Source organism: Centruroides vittatus, unplaced genomic scaffold (genome assembly GCF_030686945.1).
Source record: "Centruroides vittatus isolate TY-2023 unplaced genomic scaffold, ASM3068694v2 contig_393, whole genome shotgun sequence".
NCBI classification, from domain to species: domain Eukaryota; kingdom Metazoa; phylum Arthropoda; class Arachnida; order Scorpiones; family Buthidae; genus Centruroides; species Centruroides vittatus.
Genome location: NW_027122209.1, coordinates 902,781 through 923,816, shown reverse-complemented (window position 1 = coordinate 923,816; position 21,036 = coordinate 902,781). Strand labels below are relative to the sequence as shown.

The window sequence follows — 21,036 nt, the reverse complement described above, 5'->3', positions numbered from 1 at the left end:
TTTAATGACTGTATAAATGACTATAATTGAAAATTTGTTTCACTGAAATTTGCATATTAACTTTCACTATTATTTAAAAATTTATCAGCAATTTTTGTATTAAATAAATTTCAAAGAAACTCTTAGTTTCAGGAGGAGCTTTTATTTTTACACAGAGGCAATATTGTCCTGAAGGGTTTCTCAACACAAGAGTTTTTATTCAGGGATTATATTCCAGGAAGTTTTTTCACAGAGAGTATTGTCTGGAGCAGGGGTGGCCAACAGCTTTTGCCCCCGGGCCGAATTGAAAAGAAAAATTTCATGAGCCGAACATAATATTAAAATTAAATCATGTTAAATACAAATACACTGAAAAAAAGTTGACAGGCAGGTGGCACTGTGCGTCACACGTCAGCATAAACAGAGTGACATGGCGAAATGGCAGATGAGTTTCAGCGACTGTGGAGGTCTTTCGTTCTTCAAATAGTGTAAATTTATAACAGACAAATACAAAAGTTGTAAATCTCTACAATGGAATTTTTTTTAAAAATGAAGAAGTATCGCAAATCATCCATTCAACCAATTATTGGAAGTTAAGTAGCTAATATTGAAAAATTAATCGCGGGCTGCATAAACCCATTACGCGAGCTGGATCTGGCCCACGGGTTGTATGTTGGCCAATCCTGGTCTGGGGGGGTTTTATCCTAATACAAATCTCAATAGTTTCTGATGCCTGACTTTCTTCAACCAATAAGACACAAGTCAAAGTCACAGTTACAAAGCTTTTCTTTAATTGGCTATGTACTATATTGAAAGAGATGTTTCTCAATTACAATTTATGCTACAAAAATGTAGTTGCAGAGCTTTGAATTTGTAATCGACACTTCAGTCCATAATTTGAAATAGAGAGGTTTTGAGAGAAAATTATTGAGATAAACGTGGTAAATATATTAAATTTAGTCTGAAAGTTCAGGGAAAAAAAATAAATTTCAAGATAAAGAGGTTTTTTGAGATAAATATGTTTTAGACAGACAGGTTCAACTGTATTTTAAAACAATAATTTAATATAAGATGTTAACAGTGATTCATGGTTATCTGAATTCAGTACAAAGTGCTATTATTATTTCATCTTAATTTGAAGAATTTAAATATTGGTATATATATAAAATGATAGTTTTAGTCTGTAGTAAATCTTATTTATTTATGAAATTGATTAAAAAAAAATCACATTCAGTCTAAAATTATTATGAATTACTCACCAGCATTTCTTCTGCACATGACCATGTCAGCAACAGGAGTCCAACAATTAGTTTCTGGATTATAGCATTCTACACTTTTTCTCACTAATGGTCCATCGTGACCACCTACTGCATACAGAAGACCATCAAGAACACCAACACCTGCACCACTTCTACGGGCAGACATTTCTGCTATGAGACTCCAAGTATCAGTTTCAGAATTGTAACATTCAACAGAACTCAAACATTGCCGAGATGCACCATCATATCCTCCAACAGCATACAAAAATCCTGTAAAACACGATCATGTTATGTACTATACCTATACAGATAAATGTTAAAATTTAGAATTTCAAAAAATTAAAAGTTTTACAACAGAATATTTTTATTTTATATTGTCAAATTTTATTAGTAAAAGAGTTAAATACCATTTAAGACTCCTACACCAACACTACTTCTCCTGGTGCTCATCGGTGCTATCATTCTCCATTCACCCGTTCTCATATCAAACATTTCTGCACTGTTAAGACCAGTTGATCCATCAAAACCACCAACTGCATAAATCAGATTATTAAGTACGGCAACACCTAACGTACTCCTCCGAGCTTCCATGCTAGGTGCTTGTGACCACTGCATGGAAATAAATTTATATAAATTAAATTGTAGAATAAAAAATCTAACTGTATTTAACTCATTAAATGTAATAATACATACCTGATCTCTAAAAGGATCATACATATCTACCGTTCTTACACGAAGAGATCCATTAAAGCCACCTACAGCATAGATAAAGCCATTTAAAACAGCAAGACCTGCACGACACCGCCTAGTGGGTAGTTCTGCTAATTGATACCACCTTTCATCCTTAAAATCATAACACTCAACACTCCTTATTGCTTTAGGTGCTTGTCCACCAACAACCAGTAAAATCTGTCAAAGAAATTTTCTATTTATAGGAAAATAATTTATGCATGATTCAATAACATATACAGAAATCTAAAACACTAAAGACTGGTTCATGTTATGACAGATTCCATTGCAAGTAGTAATTGCATGATGTAGTTGCCATTAGGAAATTATGTCATGATAAAAAGTATTGTGTTGACAAGTCAAACTGAGCTTGACTCTTGCTGCAACAGCAAATGCCAAAAAAAAGAAGTTAACCAACAGAAGAATAATATCAAACAATGTCATTGTGTTGGAGACAAAAGCAACTTGTTACAATTTATTTTCATTTTCAAAAAATTAAATATAAAAATTAATACCTGATCAGAAAGCAAACAAAAAACATGTGAAAAAGCTCATGTAACATCAGTCTTATATTTTTAAATAAAATATTTCTTTCCCATAGTACATTTCAATAATGTACAATAGCTGCAAGGAAACTATATCATTCAAAATCCTATAAAAATGTATTTATATTTTAAAATTAAATTATCATTTTTCTGTAGACCTGCAAGAAACAAAAATTGCATCATTCATGACATCCTAAACACAAAAACACATTTTGCCAGCTGACAAAGCCTACTGCTATAATGTTGCCAGTGACTATATCATCCATTGATTTAAAAACCATTGATATTGATTAATATACGAGATATAAAAACCTATGTGAAGGCAACATGCTTTTATAAACAAAATAGTTTTCAACAGTTAACACTGTGTTAAAAGTTCATAATTATTGCTTTGAATGCTGAAGGTTTATCTTGTGAAATAGTACAAAGATTGTATTGTCATCAAACACCAACTGTGCACTTGTTATATAAACATGGCAACATGAAAAGAAACACTGGATCAAGAAATGTGTGCCTATGTTGTCCTAGAATAAAGAGCTATTATCAGCATATGCACCTACTGCTAATTCTTCCAAACTAAATTTAAAGTAAAAACAGCAGAATATTAACTGTACAATGTCACTTGTGCAACATGGGTTTAAAAGCCTACTATCCACGTAAGAAGTCATTTCTGACAAGTAAAATGCACAGACAGTGCTTTATCTGGGCTAAATATTATGTGAACAGGAGCATTAACATGTGAGATTCTGTTGTGCTTTTGGATAAATTCAAAGCTTTGATTGCTAAAGGCTTATAACAGAGATTGCTTGATATAGACAGCAATGTACAACTTTTCTCTGGACAAGCCACAAGTGCACTTTGTAGACTTCTAGTAAGCCAAATGCAGTTTTTCTGAGTTGCAGGATTTTAACTTACTGACTACAAATATATTCCACAACCACCAATACACTAGGTACTAAAATACTATATGCTAATAATATGCAAACTAGTAAAATATAGTTTATTTACATCTTTTCACTGGTCATGTTCAGTTTGAATGTTCTTTGTCACAAATATACATTTAATTAGCATTGCATAATGATACAAAACACAAAATAGGAAAATAAAATTATGCTGCCAAAGCCTAATCTTTACAGCTTTTTCATTTCTGACTGAGTGTCTGTGCAGCGTCAACTTCACATCATCACTGTGACAGGTCTATTGTAACTATATTTTTTAAATTTGTGTGAAAAATTTTGTAATATAATGCTGATTAAATTCTCATTTTTTATTTTCACAAATCTGTCATATATTTGAAAAAAAACTATTATTGTCATGACATAAAATGACTCCTGTATACAAATATGCACTATATAATAGAATAATTTTTAACAAAATAAAAATCAATACTTTCATTATAAATGACTTTTCACTATAACTATAATAATTAATATAAATTATTTTACTAAAGTTTATAAAAGCTTTCAAATAAAGTTTATTTAACATTGTCTTATTTTAGACATGAAATTCAGAAAGTTGTCAATTGAAAGGATACTTGACATTCTCCACAACAGAAAATTTTACTGTATTATAAATATTTATTAATCACATGTAACTGTAGTTGTCATTCTATCTTCATCTTTCCTGGAGAATAGTTCAGGATTTATCTATTCTGTACTATTCTCCAACAAACACCAATCTCAAGTTATTTAGAAATGTTTTAAACAGTGTATCTTGATTTTTTTTTCTCTCCCTCTTGAAATATAATTCATTTTTTTTATAGCAAATTTAGTCTTTATGTTCTGATATTTAGTTAACAAAATGATTAGGCTTAATTTGTTATTTGAAGTTTTATTTAAATATTTGAATAATTCTTAGTTTATTCAATATTGTCTTGTTATTTTTATAGATCATTTATATATATTTTGCTATTTTTCATATAAATTCCATCTTAGTATCCTCTAATTTTATAATTCCATTTTTTTTGCAATCCTATGAAATAAGACATAAACAATATAAATATCCAAATGTCAAAAATTCAAAAAGGAATGTATTAATTTCTTAAATTTTAAAGTAGGTAAATATGTACAGTACATATATATAAAGTAAGATACCACTTAACGCTGATTTGATATAATGTGGTCTGCTCAAAGCCTAAAAAAAAGTAAAAAAGCTCAAAATTTACGCTGATTCAAATTATCTCTGCATTTCATTGATTTGTATATAATACGAGTATTCTCAAACACGAACCGATCAGCAAAAGGTGGCAATTTGTTGTAGTGCTGCACTTTCCTTAAATCTATGTTTGTTTGGTGCAATTTTGGAAAAAAATATAACATTATGGATGCCATAGGCAATATCAACTTTGCTTGGCATGAATTAACTGATAAATGCATGAATGGAGTGTGGAAGAAGGTAGTATGGTCAAAGGTATCCAGGAATTCTCAACGAGAAGAGCTCACTGTATTGATTAGGTTAAAATTCGGTCAACCTATCAATACATCAGGACTAGGAGATGTAGATGAGCAGGATACTGAGGAATTGCAGGTTTCTGGTGAGAGCCTTACGAACGATGACCTTCAAGAACTGGCAGAACAAGGAATTCATGTAGAACTGGAAAATTGTGATTCTAAAAACGAAGAACCCAAAAGATTTCTCTACAGATTTCCTTAGTAAAAGTTTGGTAATGATAACCAAAATTGTTGATCAAATTGTAGCAAATGATCTAGATTTTGAAAGGAGTGCAAAAACAAGACAAGGTGTTTTGGGTGAATCTCCTGCTAGCGACATTTGCTCGAGGAAAGAAAAAGAAAGCAACAAATGATACTAGACAACTTCATTGCAAAAAAAAAAAAAAAAAAAAAAAACAAGATTTCAGAAGAGCCAGGTCCTTATCACAAAAAAATGAACTTTACATTTCTGTGTGCCTTTGTTTATGTGTTATTTAACATATACTATTGTGTAAATTAATATAAAAATAACTTAAAGTCTGTTTATTTTTGGTTGCATGTTTCCCTTTCCCTATTTACTCTGTGTTAAAATGACCACATTTAATGCTGTTTTGCTTAGCGCTTTGTCGTCTAGGAATGTATCCCCAGCGTTAAGCGGGATCTTACTGTATATAGAATCTTATACTGTCTTACACATATTGCTTTTTGACTTTATTGAAATAATAGGTGTTTGGTTAAAGTGATAAGTAATTCATCATGTATTAATTTGTATTATTATATGCAATTAATACATGCACAAATAAAGAGGTTATTGTCTTTCACTTTGTAAGATGTAATTTGAATCTTTATATATACTAGAAACACCTGACCATTTTCTAAAATAAAGAATATTTCAGAAAAAAGTAAATGTTTATTATTTCAAACTGATATACAGTAGAGAGTTGTTAATCCGAATCAATTGAGGACTAGGGTTGTTCAGATTAGTGATTTGTTCTGATTACCAATTATGTACAAAAAATATATTAACCTGTCCGATGTTCAAATTTTTCTCCGTTGCGTGTCGCTTCATGTTGAATTTTTCTCCATTGTGTGTCGCTTCGTGTTGAATTTTCGTCGATTTTAAGCCTAACAAAAATTTTTATAATAATAATCGAGGCTATCGTATCGTTAAAAATTGTTTCTTCATTTTGTACAAACAAAATAAATATACTGAAGAATATAAAAACATAAAAATTATACTTTAGAAGTAAATCTAGTATCAAAAACGTTCAATTCAGCACGACAAAGTCTGACTGAAAATCGTTCCAATTACCGGCGATTCCAATTACCGGGGTTCCGATTAACGGCACTCTAATGTATTACACTTTTTATAGAGAATTAATGTAAAACATTACTACTTGAAAATGACATTAGGTAAGTGTCCACCATTGGCATTGATACAATCATTTAGCATGGTAAGAAAATATAATATAATTCAGTGCAATATAGCTCTCAGAATCTCCTGAATGCACTCACAAATCTAATCTTTTAGTTTGTCAATACTGGTCAAATACTGTTCAAACTTTGTTTCTCAAAGCCATCAATTCTAATCAACTTCACTGGTAAAAAACATTTGAGTGTCTTTTTAACATTTAAAATGCCTTCAAGTTATGATAATGTATCTTTAAAAATGAAAAGTTCTTGTATGTACAGAATAGTATGGAAACAGCTGCAAAACTTTACCTATTTCATGTTATATGCATTCCAACTTATTGTTATTTAACAATACTTAATAAAATTGATTATTATTTTAAATGTTTTCCCTCCATAAAAAATATCTAAAATTTCAATTTCTTATAACTGTATCTTATAATAATAAAAAAGGTGGTATTATTTCAATATAATTTATGCAGCAGCAATCCTACTTAACTAACAAAAATGGACAATTTACATATCAGCTGACACTTGAAGTAAGTGTTTTACTCATCAAACTTCTTGTTGAAACATCTTACTTTTTCTCTAGTTTTTCAAGTGAATTTATAATTTTGAATTATAAACACTAGTTTTATAGTGTATTTCGAAGACACCTGGCAAGTTTTTCATCAATTATCTTTATTTAGTTGAGTTGACTCAGACTCAACTCAACTAAATAAAGATAATTGATGAAAAACTTGCCAGGTGTCTTCAAAATACACTATAAAACTAGTGTTTAATAATTCAGAAATACAGAAAAGGATGGTTTCATAAAATACAAGTGAATTTATAATTATATTAAAATATTAAATGCTGACAGGTTAATTGAAATTGTAACAACAACAATATAAAACAACACTTTCACCCTCATATACATATATATGAAAATACAACACACACAGAAACCTTTTATTTAAAAACATCCATTAAAATTAATGTGCACATATTCTAGTCTGCATATATATTAAGAGCAAAATGTTCCATCCTCACCAAAACTGAAACCAACACTTTACAAAGAAGCAGCATGTAAGTAGGTCACACTGGGTTGTCTGTGGGGTCTTCAATTCTTTTCTTGAAAGGACCACCCACTAACTTCCCATGAACTTGGCATTAATTTGTGCAAAGGGTTAACAAAGGGGAGAGAAGGTCTTTGCATAGGGATAGGAGACATGAAAAGGTTTCACTTTTAAATCAGACTAGGAGTTGAAGAGACAGCTATTTGTTTGCTCCCTTAGCAACAATTCTTTAAGTTTGATTTTTGAATAATAACCTTTAGTTATATACAGAATACACATATAAAAAATAAAATGAAATCTTTATAATACTTTTAAAATTTTTTATCTATATATATATATATATATACACAGTAGAGCATCGATTATCCGACCCCTGATTAACCGACTTATCGGTTAACCGACCGCGTTCTAGTCGGCAAATTCAAATGTCCGCTAGTGATGTGGCATACAATATTTGGTTATGTCTAGGCTACTTTAATACTATTTTTGTTAAATTTTTGCATGTTTTAGCTGGCAGCACTGGCTCAACCATGAAAGGGAGGCTAGTATTTAAACCAGGCCTAATACACTATACTAATAATGTATTTTTTCATACTTTTCGGTTATCCGACCAACCCCAGTCCCCAATTAAGTCGGATAATCGATGCTCTACTGTATTTGTGTGGCAGTGTATATATATATATATATATATACACTGCCACACAAAAATAATGTAAATTTAATAAAAACTAATTTAATTTACAATTTGAAAATTTCAAAACAACTTTTATATGGTTTTTTAAAATGTTTTAATTTTCAATTGTAATGTTAATTAATTTTGATTTTATTTTTAATTTGGTTTCAGTGTAAAGACCAGAGTTTTAATTATGTAATTATTTTTGATTTTAATAAATTTTTAGGTTTAAATCATTTAACATTAATTTAGTTTTTATAATTATTTTTTATTTATTTATTTAATTTTGCCTGCATTTTTTGAATCCTTATGACTTTTTTAATTAATTGCAACTTTTTTCTTTTGCAACATAACTAACTATAGAAATTGTTTCTCACAAAAGATAATCAAATTTAAATTTATTTTAATTCTTTTAGTAATTTTATTAATTTTTGTTTTATAAATTAACCTGCTTTTAAAAAATTTTTAATTTTAATTTTGAGTGATTTAACATTAATTGAATTGTTGGGTTTTCTAGTTGTTAAATAACAACAAACTAGAAAACAATATATATATATAATGTAATAATGCTCAGTAACTCTCCATGATGTTTTGGACATACAGTAACTTTTCATTTTAATGCAATACTATAATATTATTTTAAAGACATTGTAAACATTAAAAAAAAAAGTTTAAACTACAAATGAAAAATGCCATCAATTGTTAGCGTGTGTCTATTTCAAACAAGAAAGAAAAAAAAATGTATCTTAGAACTGAGAAAATATAGTGTTTATTCTAATAAATATCAATATATAATACAATTTATCTGGTATTGTTACAAATTTTAAAATTGTTTCTAGAAGCTGCATTACTTGTATCAATTATTTTTCAATCAGTTAACTATATGAAGGATTTACAATAAGCTAAAAAAAAAAAAAAAAAAATAGAATAGAGTTAAAGTCTAAACTACATATACTGTATTAATTGAATGACTTACTTTTGGCCTACCAATAGGAGTTCTAGGTTTAGTACGTGGCGTTTTATACATTAACTTTTGTTCTCCTTTCAATAAATGATACTTCATAGCCTCTATAAGATAATCTTTACATAAATGATTTGATTTCAACAAAGGTTCCTCTTCTACTCTTTGTACTAAATATTCCTGAGATAATAAAGGAAGTCGGACATTTTCCATTAGCTGTGCTAGATCTTCTTGCCTATTATCCAAATCATGATTTACCCATGCCATCACTGCTTCAAACACCTGTTAAAAAATTATGATAAATAAATGCTAATATCTTTTTTTGAACACAATGATAATTCTCTTAAATACCTTTTCCTCAGAAGGCACAGCTAACCTGTCACTAGAGATTAATTTGCAAACCTGAGCAGGTGAGAGAGCTAAAAATTCTTCACTTTCCACAACCTCTCTGAAGGAAAAAATTTATATAAGCAACTGATATCACATATTTTTTCTTCAATTTTTCTACAAAATTATATATATATATATATATATTTCCACGTCACAATAGATAATTTTTAAATTTTAAAGTTTACGTCTTTCCAAGACTTAATCTCTGAGCCTATTTTAGAAAATTTTACATACATCAAACGCTTCCGTTAGTTCTCATTCAAATACCACAAGAAAGAAAATCAACTATTACACAAAGTGTTGCTCTGTGTAAGCTTCAGCATAACTCAGCAATTCTAGACAACTGTGTAAATCAGCAAATGCACGTATTCCAAGACAGTTAGAAGGATGTAGCTGCGCTTGCAAGAAATCACAACATGCATCACGTACGTCCGTTAACTGCAGCAAATTGGCTGCTGGCAACAAAACCTATAGTATAAATCACCAACAATTAATCATCATCATAAATTTGGAATTTCCAGTCAAAGAAATTAGAAAAAAATAAATACCTGTACATTATCTTCGGTGACTTGTATTTCTGCAGAATACACATAATCAATAAGCAGCTGCAAAGCCTGACCATCGACACCCTGAATAGTAATTTTATCTGCCTTGCTCTCAGTAAATCCTGTGAACATGGCATAAAAATAAGGACTACACGAAGCGAGTACCATTTTGTGTGCCGGTATTTCAGCACTGTCTGCAACCAACGTAACATCACAAAGCAAGTTCTGCCTTTAAAGATATTTTTTATTTATTATTTTCCTGAGATATAAAAGTAGAGACAACAACAAATGTAAATGAATAAAAGCAACTCTTACTTCCTCAATATACTCATAACTTCAAAAGCTTTCTGAGTATGGTGAACATTCTTGTAAGGTGGTTTATCACCCGTTCCTGCATAACGAGAACGGGTGAAATCCATCATTCTGGATTTTGACTCTTCTGAACTAGAAAAATAAAATAAAATCCAAATGTTCACATACACCAGAATTTTATGAATACATGTACAATTCTAAACTATAAAATTCTATTATTTTTTATAAATGTTACCAAGTACAATTTAGTAAAACTGGAACACATTTTGTAATAAACTAGTTTTGAAAGTTATCTTTTTTTTGTAATTTTTTTCTAAATTTGTTTTCCTCCTTTTTTTTTAATTAATAAAATAAATAAACTGGAGAATTTAAGAAAAAAATGTTAATGTACTATTTACTCTGTAACATTTAAAATAAATGACAGTGACACTCATTTTTTCTTCTTTTTAAACCAATTAGTAAAATCTAATTTCAAGGATGAAAGAATTAGGTCAATAATCTTATTGGACACATTGAAAATGAATTTCAACTTAAAAAAATATATTTTATTTTACAATTTAGGAGAAATTTTATTAAATAATAAACATGTAAATAATTTTTTAAAAAATTATACAAAAAAAATTAATCTATAAACATGTAATAAATGGGCACAATTTAACCTTAATTTTAAAATTTAAGTTTGTTGATTAATATTTTAAATAATTCTAAATATTGCAGATATTTGTGATATATTTATCTAAAGAATTAATATACGTAATTAGATAACTTCAAGAAAAAATTCATTTCTTTCCCAACTGTAATATTGCTTCATTTATTTGTCATTTCTACACCTACAGTAATGAACACTATTACTGAATCAAAACTGGCCAAAAACTATGATATACTAGTACCACATAATTTGTGAGCACAAAAAATGTAGAAAATTATCTCTTAATACATATAAATATATATTTAACACAAATTTTCTTATATAAAAATATATCTGAAAATGTCGAAAGCTATTTCACAACTTATTTACACACCAAACAACCAGCAGTTCTCAACATTACATTAAAACATTACTGATTTAGGATAGAGTCCATATTTATCTAAATGGGACAATAATTACAAAACAACTTCATAAAAAAATTTTAAGTGTTTACAATGGGAAAAGAGTTATAATCACTTTCATTAAATTTTATATTTAGTGTTATTTTTCAATCACTGAAGTGATTTTTATATTTATATATATATATATATATATATATATATATATATATATAACTGTCTAATTAGATTAAGAAGCCATAGAGTATATTGTGGATTAAAATTACAGTTATGTAAGGTTAAATATTGGATTAACATCTTCAGTTAAAGACAAATATAGATTTGTTAAAATATTGTATACAGTATATAATCAATGCTTTCATAACTATCAAACATAGAAATAATTAATGCAAAGTATAATTGAAGTATAAAATTATTTTAAAAATTTAAATTTTTAAGAATTAATCAATGAAAGCATTTTTTTTCTTTTTATTAATTAATAAAGTTCTATAAGCTTAATTGTTTTAATTTAAAAAAAGTGATTGTTTTTGAATGAAAAAGATTAGTTAAATTACAACTGAACAGAAGTATGCCTTTAATTCCTAGTGGATTCATTTAAAAAACTAACCTATTAATTTTTAATATTGCACATGCCTTTATTTATAAATATTACAAAATCTAGAAATATTAACGTTCTTCAAGATAACATTTCTATCTTTGATCTTTGAACCCGAAGAAAGTTGCTAGGGACTTAAGGGGTTAACCCCCTCCCTCCGGAATGTTTTTCGACACATACTCATTCTTCGGGGGTCCTTTGAAATTTTTAAGTGCAGAAGGGGGGTCACGGTCCAAAAAGTTTGAGAAACACTGATCTAGAGTACAGTTACAAAAAAGTTTATTTTTTAAAAACCAAAATATTTATATGGCACACCAATAAAATGTTATTTCAGTCATTTTATTGTTTAATAACTAATATAAATAAGCAAAAGCACTGTGCGATAATTTATTATAATAAATCATAAATATGATTACAATTAATGTATAGAGAATATTTAAATATAAATTAAATTATAATAATGTGACTCTCATTAAACTATAATCAAACATGACTGTAAATAATTAAAAATTTTTATGATTTAACTGTAGCTAAATTTTTTCTTTATTACAACTGTATAAGCTGAAAATGATTATTTAACAAAATGCCTTCCTTCATACTGCTTTTGAAGAAATCTAACTGAATAAACATGACAAATTAGAAATTTTCAAAATTAACAATAAGAAGAAAATTAAATTTCTAAAAGTATTTTCAAGTTTTATTAGTAAGGTTTTCTCAGTTAATGTTCTATTACAGAAGTAATTTATTTATATATATAAAAACGAATGTATGTCTGTGTGTGTGTGTGTGTGTGTGTGTTTGTCCTTCATGCATTACCACACCATTTATCCGATTGCCATGAAACTTTGGGAGGTTGTTTAATACACTCCCGCGAAGGTTTGTGGCATATGTGAAGATCACCATTTCCCCCTTTCAAAAATATATTTATATATGGATTAAGGCTTTTATGTCCAACAGATGGCGCTAACTTCTGACGACCTAAGTTTGCTTTTCTGTGAGGCATTATGCTTTTCTGTGAGAACGGACCTAAGCAGATCATTTTCTACCTATCTATATAAATAAAATACAACGTTTGTTTGTTCCTACCGATTCCTTTGAAATTTTGACACCACGTTGCATTCGAATATGCACGTGTTTTTATATAATATACATGTCGAAATTCCCCCTACGGGGGGGGGGAGACGGACGGGATTAAGGCTTACCGTGAAGAACTCGCTTCTATTTATACTATTTTACATGCGGTTTTTTGTCGTTTTTAATTGCGTTTTAATAGGTGACGTCAACAGAATATACACTAAAAAGGGATTTTTCGATATTCCCCAGCGGGGAAAGGGATAGAATTAAGGCTTACCGTGAAGAATTTGGCTTCTATTTATACTATTTTACATGCGGTTTTTTGCGTTTTTAATTGTGTTTTAATAGGTGACGTCAACAGAATATACACTAAAAAGGGATTTTTCGATATTCCCCAGCGGGGAAAGGGACAGAATTAAGGCTTACCGTGAAGAACTCGGCTTCTATTTATACTATTTTACATGCGGTTTTTTGCGTTTTTAATTGCGTTTTGATAGGTGACGTCAACAGAATATACACTAAAAAGGGATTTTTTGAAATTCCCCCCATGGGGGAAGTGTTACACATTTATAATAGATACATTTTGAGCCACAACAATGCGTGGCCGGGTCAGCTAGTTTATAATAATTAAAAATACAAAAGACACCACTTTTATGACCTGATTAATTCTTAAAAAAGAAAAAAACAATCATTAAATGCACTCTCATAAATTAATGCTTTCCCACAAGTTCAATGTCTTTAATTGTGAATTTATCCATGGAAACAGCATTTGATCTACATAATACCACACTAAAAGAAGGAAACAAAATACAAAATAAATATGGCATTTCATAAATCACAACAGAAAATTTATACCTGTCAATAGGTGGGGAATCAAAGTGAATGATTGAAGAAGAAGGATTTACCATACTTGCTTCGTATTAACTAAATGTTATTGAATATGCTGTAAACAAACTATATTTTTCTTAAGAAATTAAAACCTTTACTTTCCAGCATGAAATGCATACCAGAATACAGTAGAGTCGTTAATCCGAACCCTGGTAATCGAATCGCCGGTTATCCGAATGATTTTCAGTCGGACTGTGTCGTGCTGAATTGAACGTTTTTGATACTAGATTTACTTCTAAAGTATAATTTTCATGTTTTTATATTTTTCAATATATTTATTTTGTTTGTACAAAATAAAGAAATAATTTTTAATGATACAATAACCTCGATTATTATTATAAAAATTTTTGTTAAGCTTAAAATCGACGAAAATTCAACACGAAGCGACACGCAACAAAGAAAAATTTGAACATCGGACAGGTTAATATATTTTTTTGTACATAATCGGTTATCCGAACAAATCACTAATCCGAACAACCCGTCTCCAATTGATTCGGATTAATGACTCTCTACTGTAACTGTTTTCTGTTAATTTAATTAATCATCAACAGATTCTAATTTAATACAGATGTTTGATAACTCAAGCATAAATAATTTGTAAATGTTCATGAATAGAATGTATCAAATGTTTGCAAGCTTAAATGCTTTTCTGAATCAAGTTCATGTGGCTTTCAAGCAAAAACTTTAGAATCATAGTATGGTTGGTATTAAATTAGATAGCTCAATAAATTAGCCAAAAACATTTGTTCTAATATAAATTTTACATTTAATAAAGATTTTAGTTTAAATTGTACTTATTTGCACTTATATTAGTAAATTTTTCTTCAAATATTTTTGATTAAAATACACACAATTCTATCATCAGCAAATAAAGTAGTTAGCAATTTAAAATATAATTTATTTAAAATGCTTATTCTATGATTAAGCCAAAATGTTTTTTATTGCATAGTTTGAAATTAAAATTAATATTCTTTCACTTTAAATATTTAAGTTCTAGTATTATTAAGTATGAGAATATTATAGAAGCAGGAAAACATAATAGGATGCTGTCTACAAATTGACATTTAAAAAGAAATGCAATATTAAATTATTTTCATTATTATTATGAACATTATAAAACTTGATTAAATCAATATAAATACAATTAATAACCTAAATCTAATGGCATACAGAATGAATGCAAATATATATTATTAAATCATACACAAAGTTAGGAAATAATGCATTATTATATCTTTATTCATTTAATATATATTATAAGTAATATATATTAAATGAATAATATATATTATATAAGTAATATATATTATATTCATTTAATATATATTATTAGTAATATATTAATAGATTATATACAATCAAATGAACTAAACTAGAATGTAATTGAAAATACTTTCAACTAAACACAAATTTTGTCCAATAAATTTATTTATATTTTAAATAAGTTTAGACTGTTTCTTCACAAAGAGTGGCAAAGTCCTTAAATATAAATAAATTAAAACTGACTTCTTATACTTCTTAGTTGACACTGCCATAGCATCTTAAATTTCTATCAAACCAGTTAGTAATATAAAGATCAACAGTTCATTTATTATATATAAAAAAAATATTTTCAATTACTTTAAGCAATCATTTTCAAATTTATAATTTATAATGATAGTACAAAAACACAGTCTGTATACTATACAAGTGTGCATCACCTATCCATTTACAGGTTTTTATGCCTAGAAAATTTAAAATGAGAAAATTAAAAAAGTTTCCTATAAATCAATTAAAAAATAAATCCATATTTAGAATATACTGTAAGTGTTTTTATAACAGGAAAAACAATAATAATTACAAAAGCAAAAATTAAATCAGAGTCCATCAATAAATAATATAATAATTTTAACAAAAATTGAGGACATTACATAATAAATGAACAACATTAAAATGAATAAAATATGGAGATGTAGAGGATGCATAAATCTGTTATGAAAGTGAACTATTTAGATGAATCTTTCTACATTTAATCAATACCTGGCCATACATTACTACTAAACTAAATTTATCCTCTTTTTATAGCTGTAATAAACTAAACAATAAAACCAACAAGGTTATTTTTAAACTTAAAATTGAGTAATAAATAAAAATTATCTTATGTTTTCCAATTTGTTAAACACAACATTTGACCTTATGGTATGCAATTTACCTTATTAATTACTTAAATAATCAAAAACAAAAGCATTAAAGTATCCTACATAACAATATAAAATATTTAAGGAAGTAAAAAAGGCTAATTAATGCTTTCATTTAAATCACTAATTTATAAGTACACCTATTGTTATTTTATTACAGACAGAACTATAGCAAAAAACACAAATGAAACAAATAATTTAAAGGGGGGGGGGGAAAAATTCATTATATTAAAAGTTTAGTGAACTTTTATCATTATTTAAACAAGCCAGATAAGAATACATAGTCAAGATACTGTAAATGTAATCTTCGTAATTAATTTAAGTTATTTAATAATAACTAATTTCAAAAGCATTATTTTGAAGTCAATGCACTTCTGAATGATATTTATTATTTTAAATCATTACTTTAATTACACTAATACATTTCCTTTGCAATTCTCTTGTTTATAAGACTGAAAATCAGTGCTTTGTTAATTTAGCTTGTCTAAAGCTTAAGTAATTATTCTCCATGGTTTTTGATACACACCTTATACAATAATAATAAAAGTTTCCTAGTAGTATATTGTAACATCTGCAAAATCTGTATGTATTTGTAGACTAGAATTAAGCTAATTATTCATATATTAAAAAAATATATACATAGGTAGTTAAGTTATTACTTGGTCTAATATTGGTAACAAGACAGTTGAACAGATGAGATAATTAAGGCACCAGCCTACTGCTCTGGAGAACCTGGAATTGAATCCAGGTGGTCAAAAGACCCAGAATTTTTTTTATTGGTAGTCCATCCTGAATATGTCAGATCCCATTCTGCCTCACTTATCCCTATTGTGGGGCCTGGCTAAACCCACAATGGTAGGAAAAAAAAACCACTCATAGTGCCTAATGGCAGAAAGAATTAAATCTATATTAGTAATTGAAAATTAATTTTAAAATTTAATTCAAAAATTTTGAAAATTCCACAAGAAAAGGTTGACCCAGAGTGGAACTGAAACTTGCAATTTGTTTACTATTTATGCTAGCCAGAATCCCATTTGATCTTTGCTGACACTTATATAAACAAACAGCATTGTGTTATTTCCAACTAGAAACACTTTCTATAATTTATTGTATATTATGTCATCAATTGATCTTTAATAATTTAAATATATTGTGATCAGAAATATTGTACATATTAAAATCAATATTAGAATACAACTGTAGACTCCAAAATTACATATAAAGAATTTCCTTTAAGATTTCTATTCTTCTTCTTGTAAACTACTTTCTTATAAACAATTTTACTTTTCAGAAGTCAAAAATAAAAATTATTTAAATGTCAACTTATATAAATATTCTATAATTCATAGTTTTAAGATGGACTTCTTTGAATAATACAGCTTACATAATATAGTTTAGATTAATTCTATACACTATTCACTTCAAAACAGAATGTTTAAAAACTCTAACAATGCAGTATTTGTAGGAAAAAATATTTAAGCTAATAAATTTATTTTGATTTCAATAGAGTGATGATTTATTCCATCTTCCACAACACATGCAATGAAAATCTTATTCATATTATAAAAGACATTAAACTCAAATTTACAATACAAAGCTTATATAAATGTTCATAATATTTACTTTTTTCACATCTTTTCAAATCTCATCTTTTAATAAAAAACAAACTATTTATTCTACAAAAAAAATATATTTTTTGAACAAATAATTCCATTTTCAACTCTTTCTGTTATAATGGATAAACAAGTAAGTCTATGTATTTATTTCTTTTCTTCTCTTTTATAGATGGATTAAATGTAAAAATATAAAAAGTAAATGTATAACCTGTAGATGTGACATAGTCAAATTAAACAGAGTACATTGATTCCTATGAGGATTCTTGAATAGGTATTTTTTTAAATATTAATTTCATTTAAATTGTTATTATTAAGATACATAAACTGTGTGTGTAATATATATAAATAAAGTAACAAATAAGGAAATATGTGGGAAAATCGCTAATGTGACAAAAAATTCAGTTTTATCTGCCAGTCACTGGAAATTTTTATAAATAAAATTTATTAGATAGCTTATCTAGAATTTTATATAATCTTTCCTAAATCTATATTTAGATATAAAACACTTTTTTATTAGTTATGAAGCTATATTATTAAAAAAGCAAATGTTTTCAATTTCTTAAGTAGAAGACTACTTAAGAAATTGAAAAGATTTGCTTTTTTAATATAATTAATTAATATAAATAAATAAGTGTTACACCTCAAAAAATCAAGGTGCATAAAACAGATATAAACACAAACAAACAAAACTTCCTCTTAGAGTAAATATAGCTATAAGAAGATTGATTTTTCATATGTTAATATCTTTTTCTCTTTAAATAATTATTTTTTACAGATTATTTGTTCTTTAAATTTATATTAGTTATATGTAAAATGCTATTTAAATAAACAAAATTTTATATATAACAAATATAGAAGAATTATTAAATTTTTGAATAATTTCATATATTAAAATGAAACATTTTCAGAGATTCTCTTGAAATTTGGCTTTGCAAAATTGAAATCTCTATTTAAAAAATCTTATAGAATTTTAAATTTGGAATAAAATAAAATTGCATTTTTTAAGATACCTAGATTCTGTATTATTTTCAAGTACAACATTTGAATCCATCAATAAATTCAGAATTTTATAAAATCTATCAAGACTGCAAACAAGGGTTTTGGTGATTTATTTGACAATGCAAACAGAAAAATATTACTATGTTAATATAACAGTATATTGTACATATTTATTTTGTATTCATTCACTGCTATTTTATGTTAATCTATATTATTATATTGTAGTAATTAATAAACTACATTATGAAAAATAATGCGATTTTTAAAACCCAATCTTTAAAAAATCATGCATGTGATGAAATCTGTGATAAATATGTTGAAAACATTAGCATTCTTTCAACTTCATTCACTGTTAAAGGTGAATTGATTAATTCAGCAGATAACATTTTCAAAGATATGAAAATATCTGATAACTTACAAAAGATTCTATGAGATTTCATCCTTTAAATGTCTTTTCTTGAGAATGATAAAGCCAAAACAATAAAAAATTTTGAGATAAATTCTTTGTTTACATCAATAAATTGTCAATTCTCTTAGTTTTTTATTGCTGAAGCAATTCAATCTCTCATCAATTTACAAAAAGCAGCCAATCCCTTTCCTATTGTAATAGCTAGGAATCATTCAACTGCATAATAATCATTTTAATTCTGCAATTTATTTTAACATTTCAATTTCTTATATTTATTGGATAACCAAATTAATTAAACTTTATTATCTGTTTAGAAAAAACAATAGTCTTTCTGAATTCAACAAAACAGTCAATCTGAATAATAGTGACAACAGAATCTCTTCATTGTTTTAAAAGCAATAAAAATACAATAAAAACTAATTCAACTACCAAAAGAAACAGCTGACTTCATACATTCAAATAATGCATTCAGTCTGCAACATCTTTAAGAGAAAATAATTGCCACTACCAGATATACAACTATTATAATATAACATTCATAAGTATAAGTTAGATATCAAATAAATGATGTATATATAATTCAATACTGTTAACATTACTAAATATAAAAACTCTAACTCAAATGTTAATAAGCTGATAACAAAAACAAAAAAGTAAACAGAAAATAAATTAAATATTAATATTTGTACAAAGTTATCTATTAGAGGTAGTATCTTACTACCTAAACAATTGACAAAGTTCATAGATTCTTATTATCTAAGTTTACTAAATTTTTCCAACCTCATATTATAGTTTAATTTCTTTCATTGTTAATTATAGTAAATTGAATTTGTTTATAATGTAAATGAAATTTTTTCATCTCAGAAAATAAAAAAGCAATAAATTCAGTTTTCAAAATTATCATAAGTTTGTTTAGAGATACTTACAAATTTCTTGAAAAGGCTAAGGAAATGAGTAATAAATACAATAAATGCAAATGGCAGTCCTTATTAGTCTATGAAACAATTTCCCAGCAAACTCACAGAACATAAAATAAGTATCAAATGTATATGTTAAGTGCGATTTGCCATTTCATTACAATTTTTTTTTTTTTTTTAAAGTGATTCTATATTTATGATAATTATATCAATATATCAAGATAAATTGTTTTTTAATTTGGAAATAAGAAACTTGATTATATATGATATTGTAATTTTTAATTTTTAATAACTTATAGCTGCCATGGTGGGAGGAATTAGTTGTGAATAATCCAACCTTGGAACGGGTATATGTTTCGGCCCGCGTGATGATATTCGGTGAATATTTTCTGGTGAATATAAAAATATCGGCCAGACTTCCATTTTATAGAAATTATGGTTTTATTAATGTAGAAAAAAAAAGAGTTGGAATAATGTTAAAATTCATATTTAGAACTGTTTTTTTCTCCAATATATATTTTTTATAATTCAAAGACAAATCATAATACCAAAATGTACAGGTGGTGCACAGAAGAAAAAATTTAGCATCTAAACCCAATAAATACCCTTGGAATTTTATAATTTAGCTGTTCTTATACCAAGAAATTCTTTTCACTTCGGTTATGTTACACAATTGGTAACTGAAAAGTGTTTTGTTTCCTTATTAGACAGGTTTCCAGCTAATAATAGAATTTTACATAGGAAATTGTTCTTCTCCAAGATTTATTTTCCATTTAGAAAGGTTCTTGTTTTGTAGAGAATCTGTTTTAAACTGACCATCTACAAAATGAAAACCTGCCAAAAATTTGTTTTACTATATACATTATATATATAATCTTTAAATTTAATAGTTCAAACTTAGGCCAATTATAAATTGAATGACTGGACATTAAATTAAAATCACAACCTTTGATATCTAACAATGGATTTATACAAGAAATTTTTTTGGTTACTAACAGTCAAAAATATTTTTGTATAAAACCAT

At 27.1% G+C, this 21,036-nt stretch overlaps 1 protein-coding gene across 1 annotated transcript in view; it reads right to left on the bottom strand.

Moving 5' to 3' along the window:
* kel (kelch protein) overlaps positions 1-21,036 on the bottom strand; it is a 32,514-nt gene that overhangs the window by 8,910 nt on the left and 2,568 nt on the right. Inside the window, exons 2-9 of the mRNA XM_067271285.1 lie at positions 10,294-10,422; positions 9,982-10,207; positions 9,726-9,901; positions 9,395-9,491; positions 9,059-9,325; positions 1,932-2,147; positions 1,646-1,847; positions 1,239-1,508 (exon numbers count right to left, since the gene is read on the bottom strand). Of these exons, the coding sequence (XP_067127386.1) occupies positions 1,239-1,508; positions 1,646-1,847; positions 1,932-2,147; positions 9,059-9,325; positions 9,395-9,491; positions 9,726-9,901; positions 9,982-10,207; positions 10,294-10,422 (1,583 nt within the window). The remainder of the gene's footprint in view (positions 1-1,238; positions 1,509-1,645; positions 1,848-1,931; positions 2,148-9,058; positions 9,326-9,394; positions 9,492-9,725; positions 9,902-9,981; positions 10,208-10,293; positions 10,423-21,036) is intronic.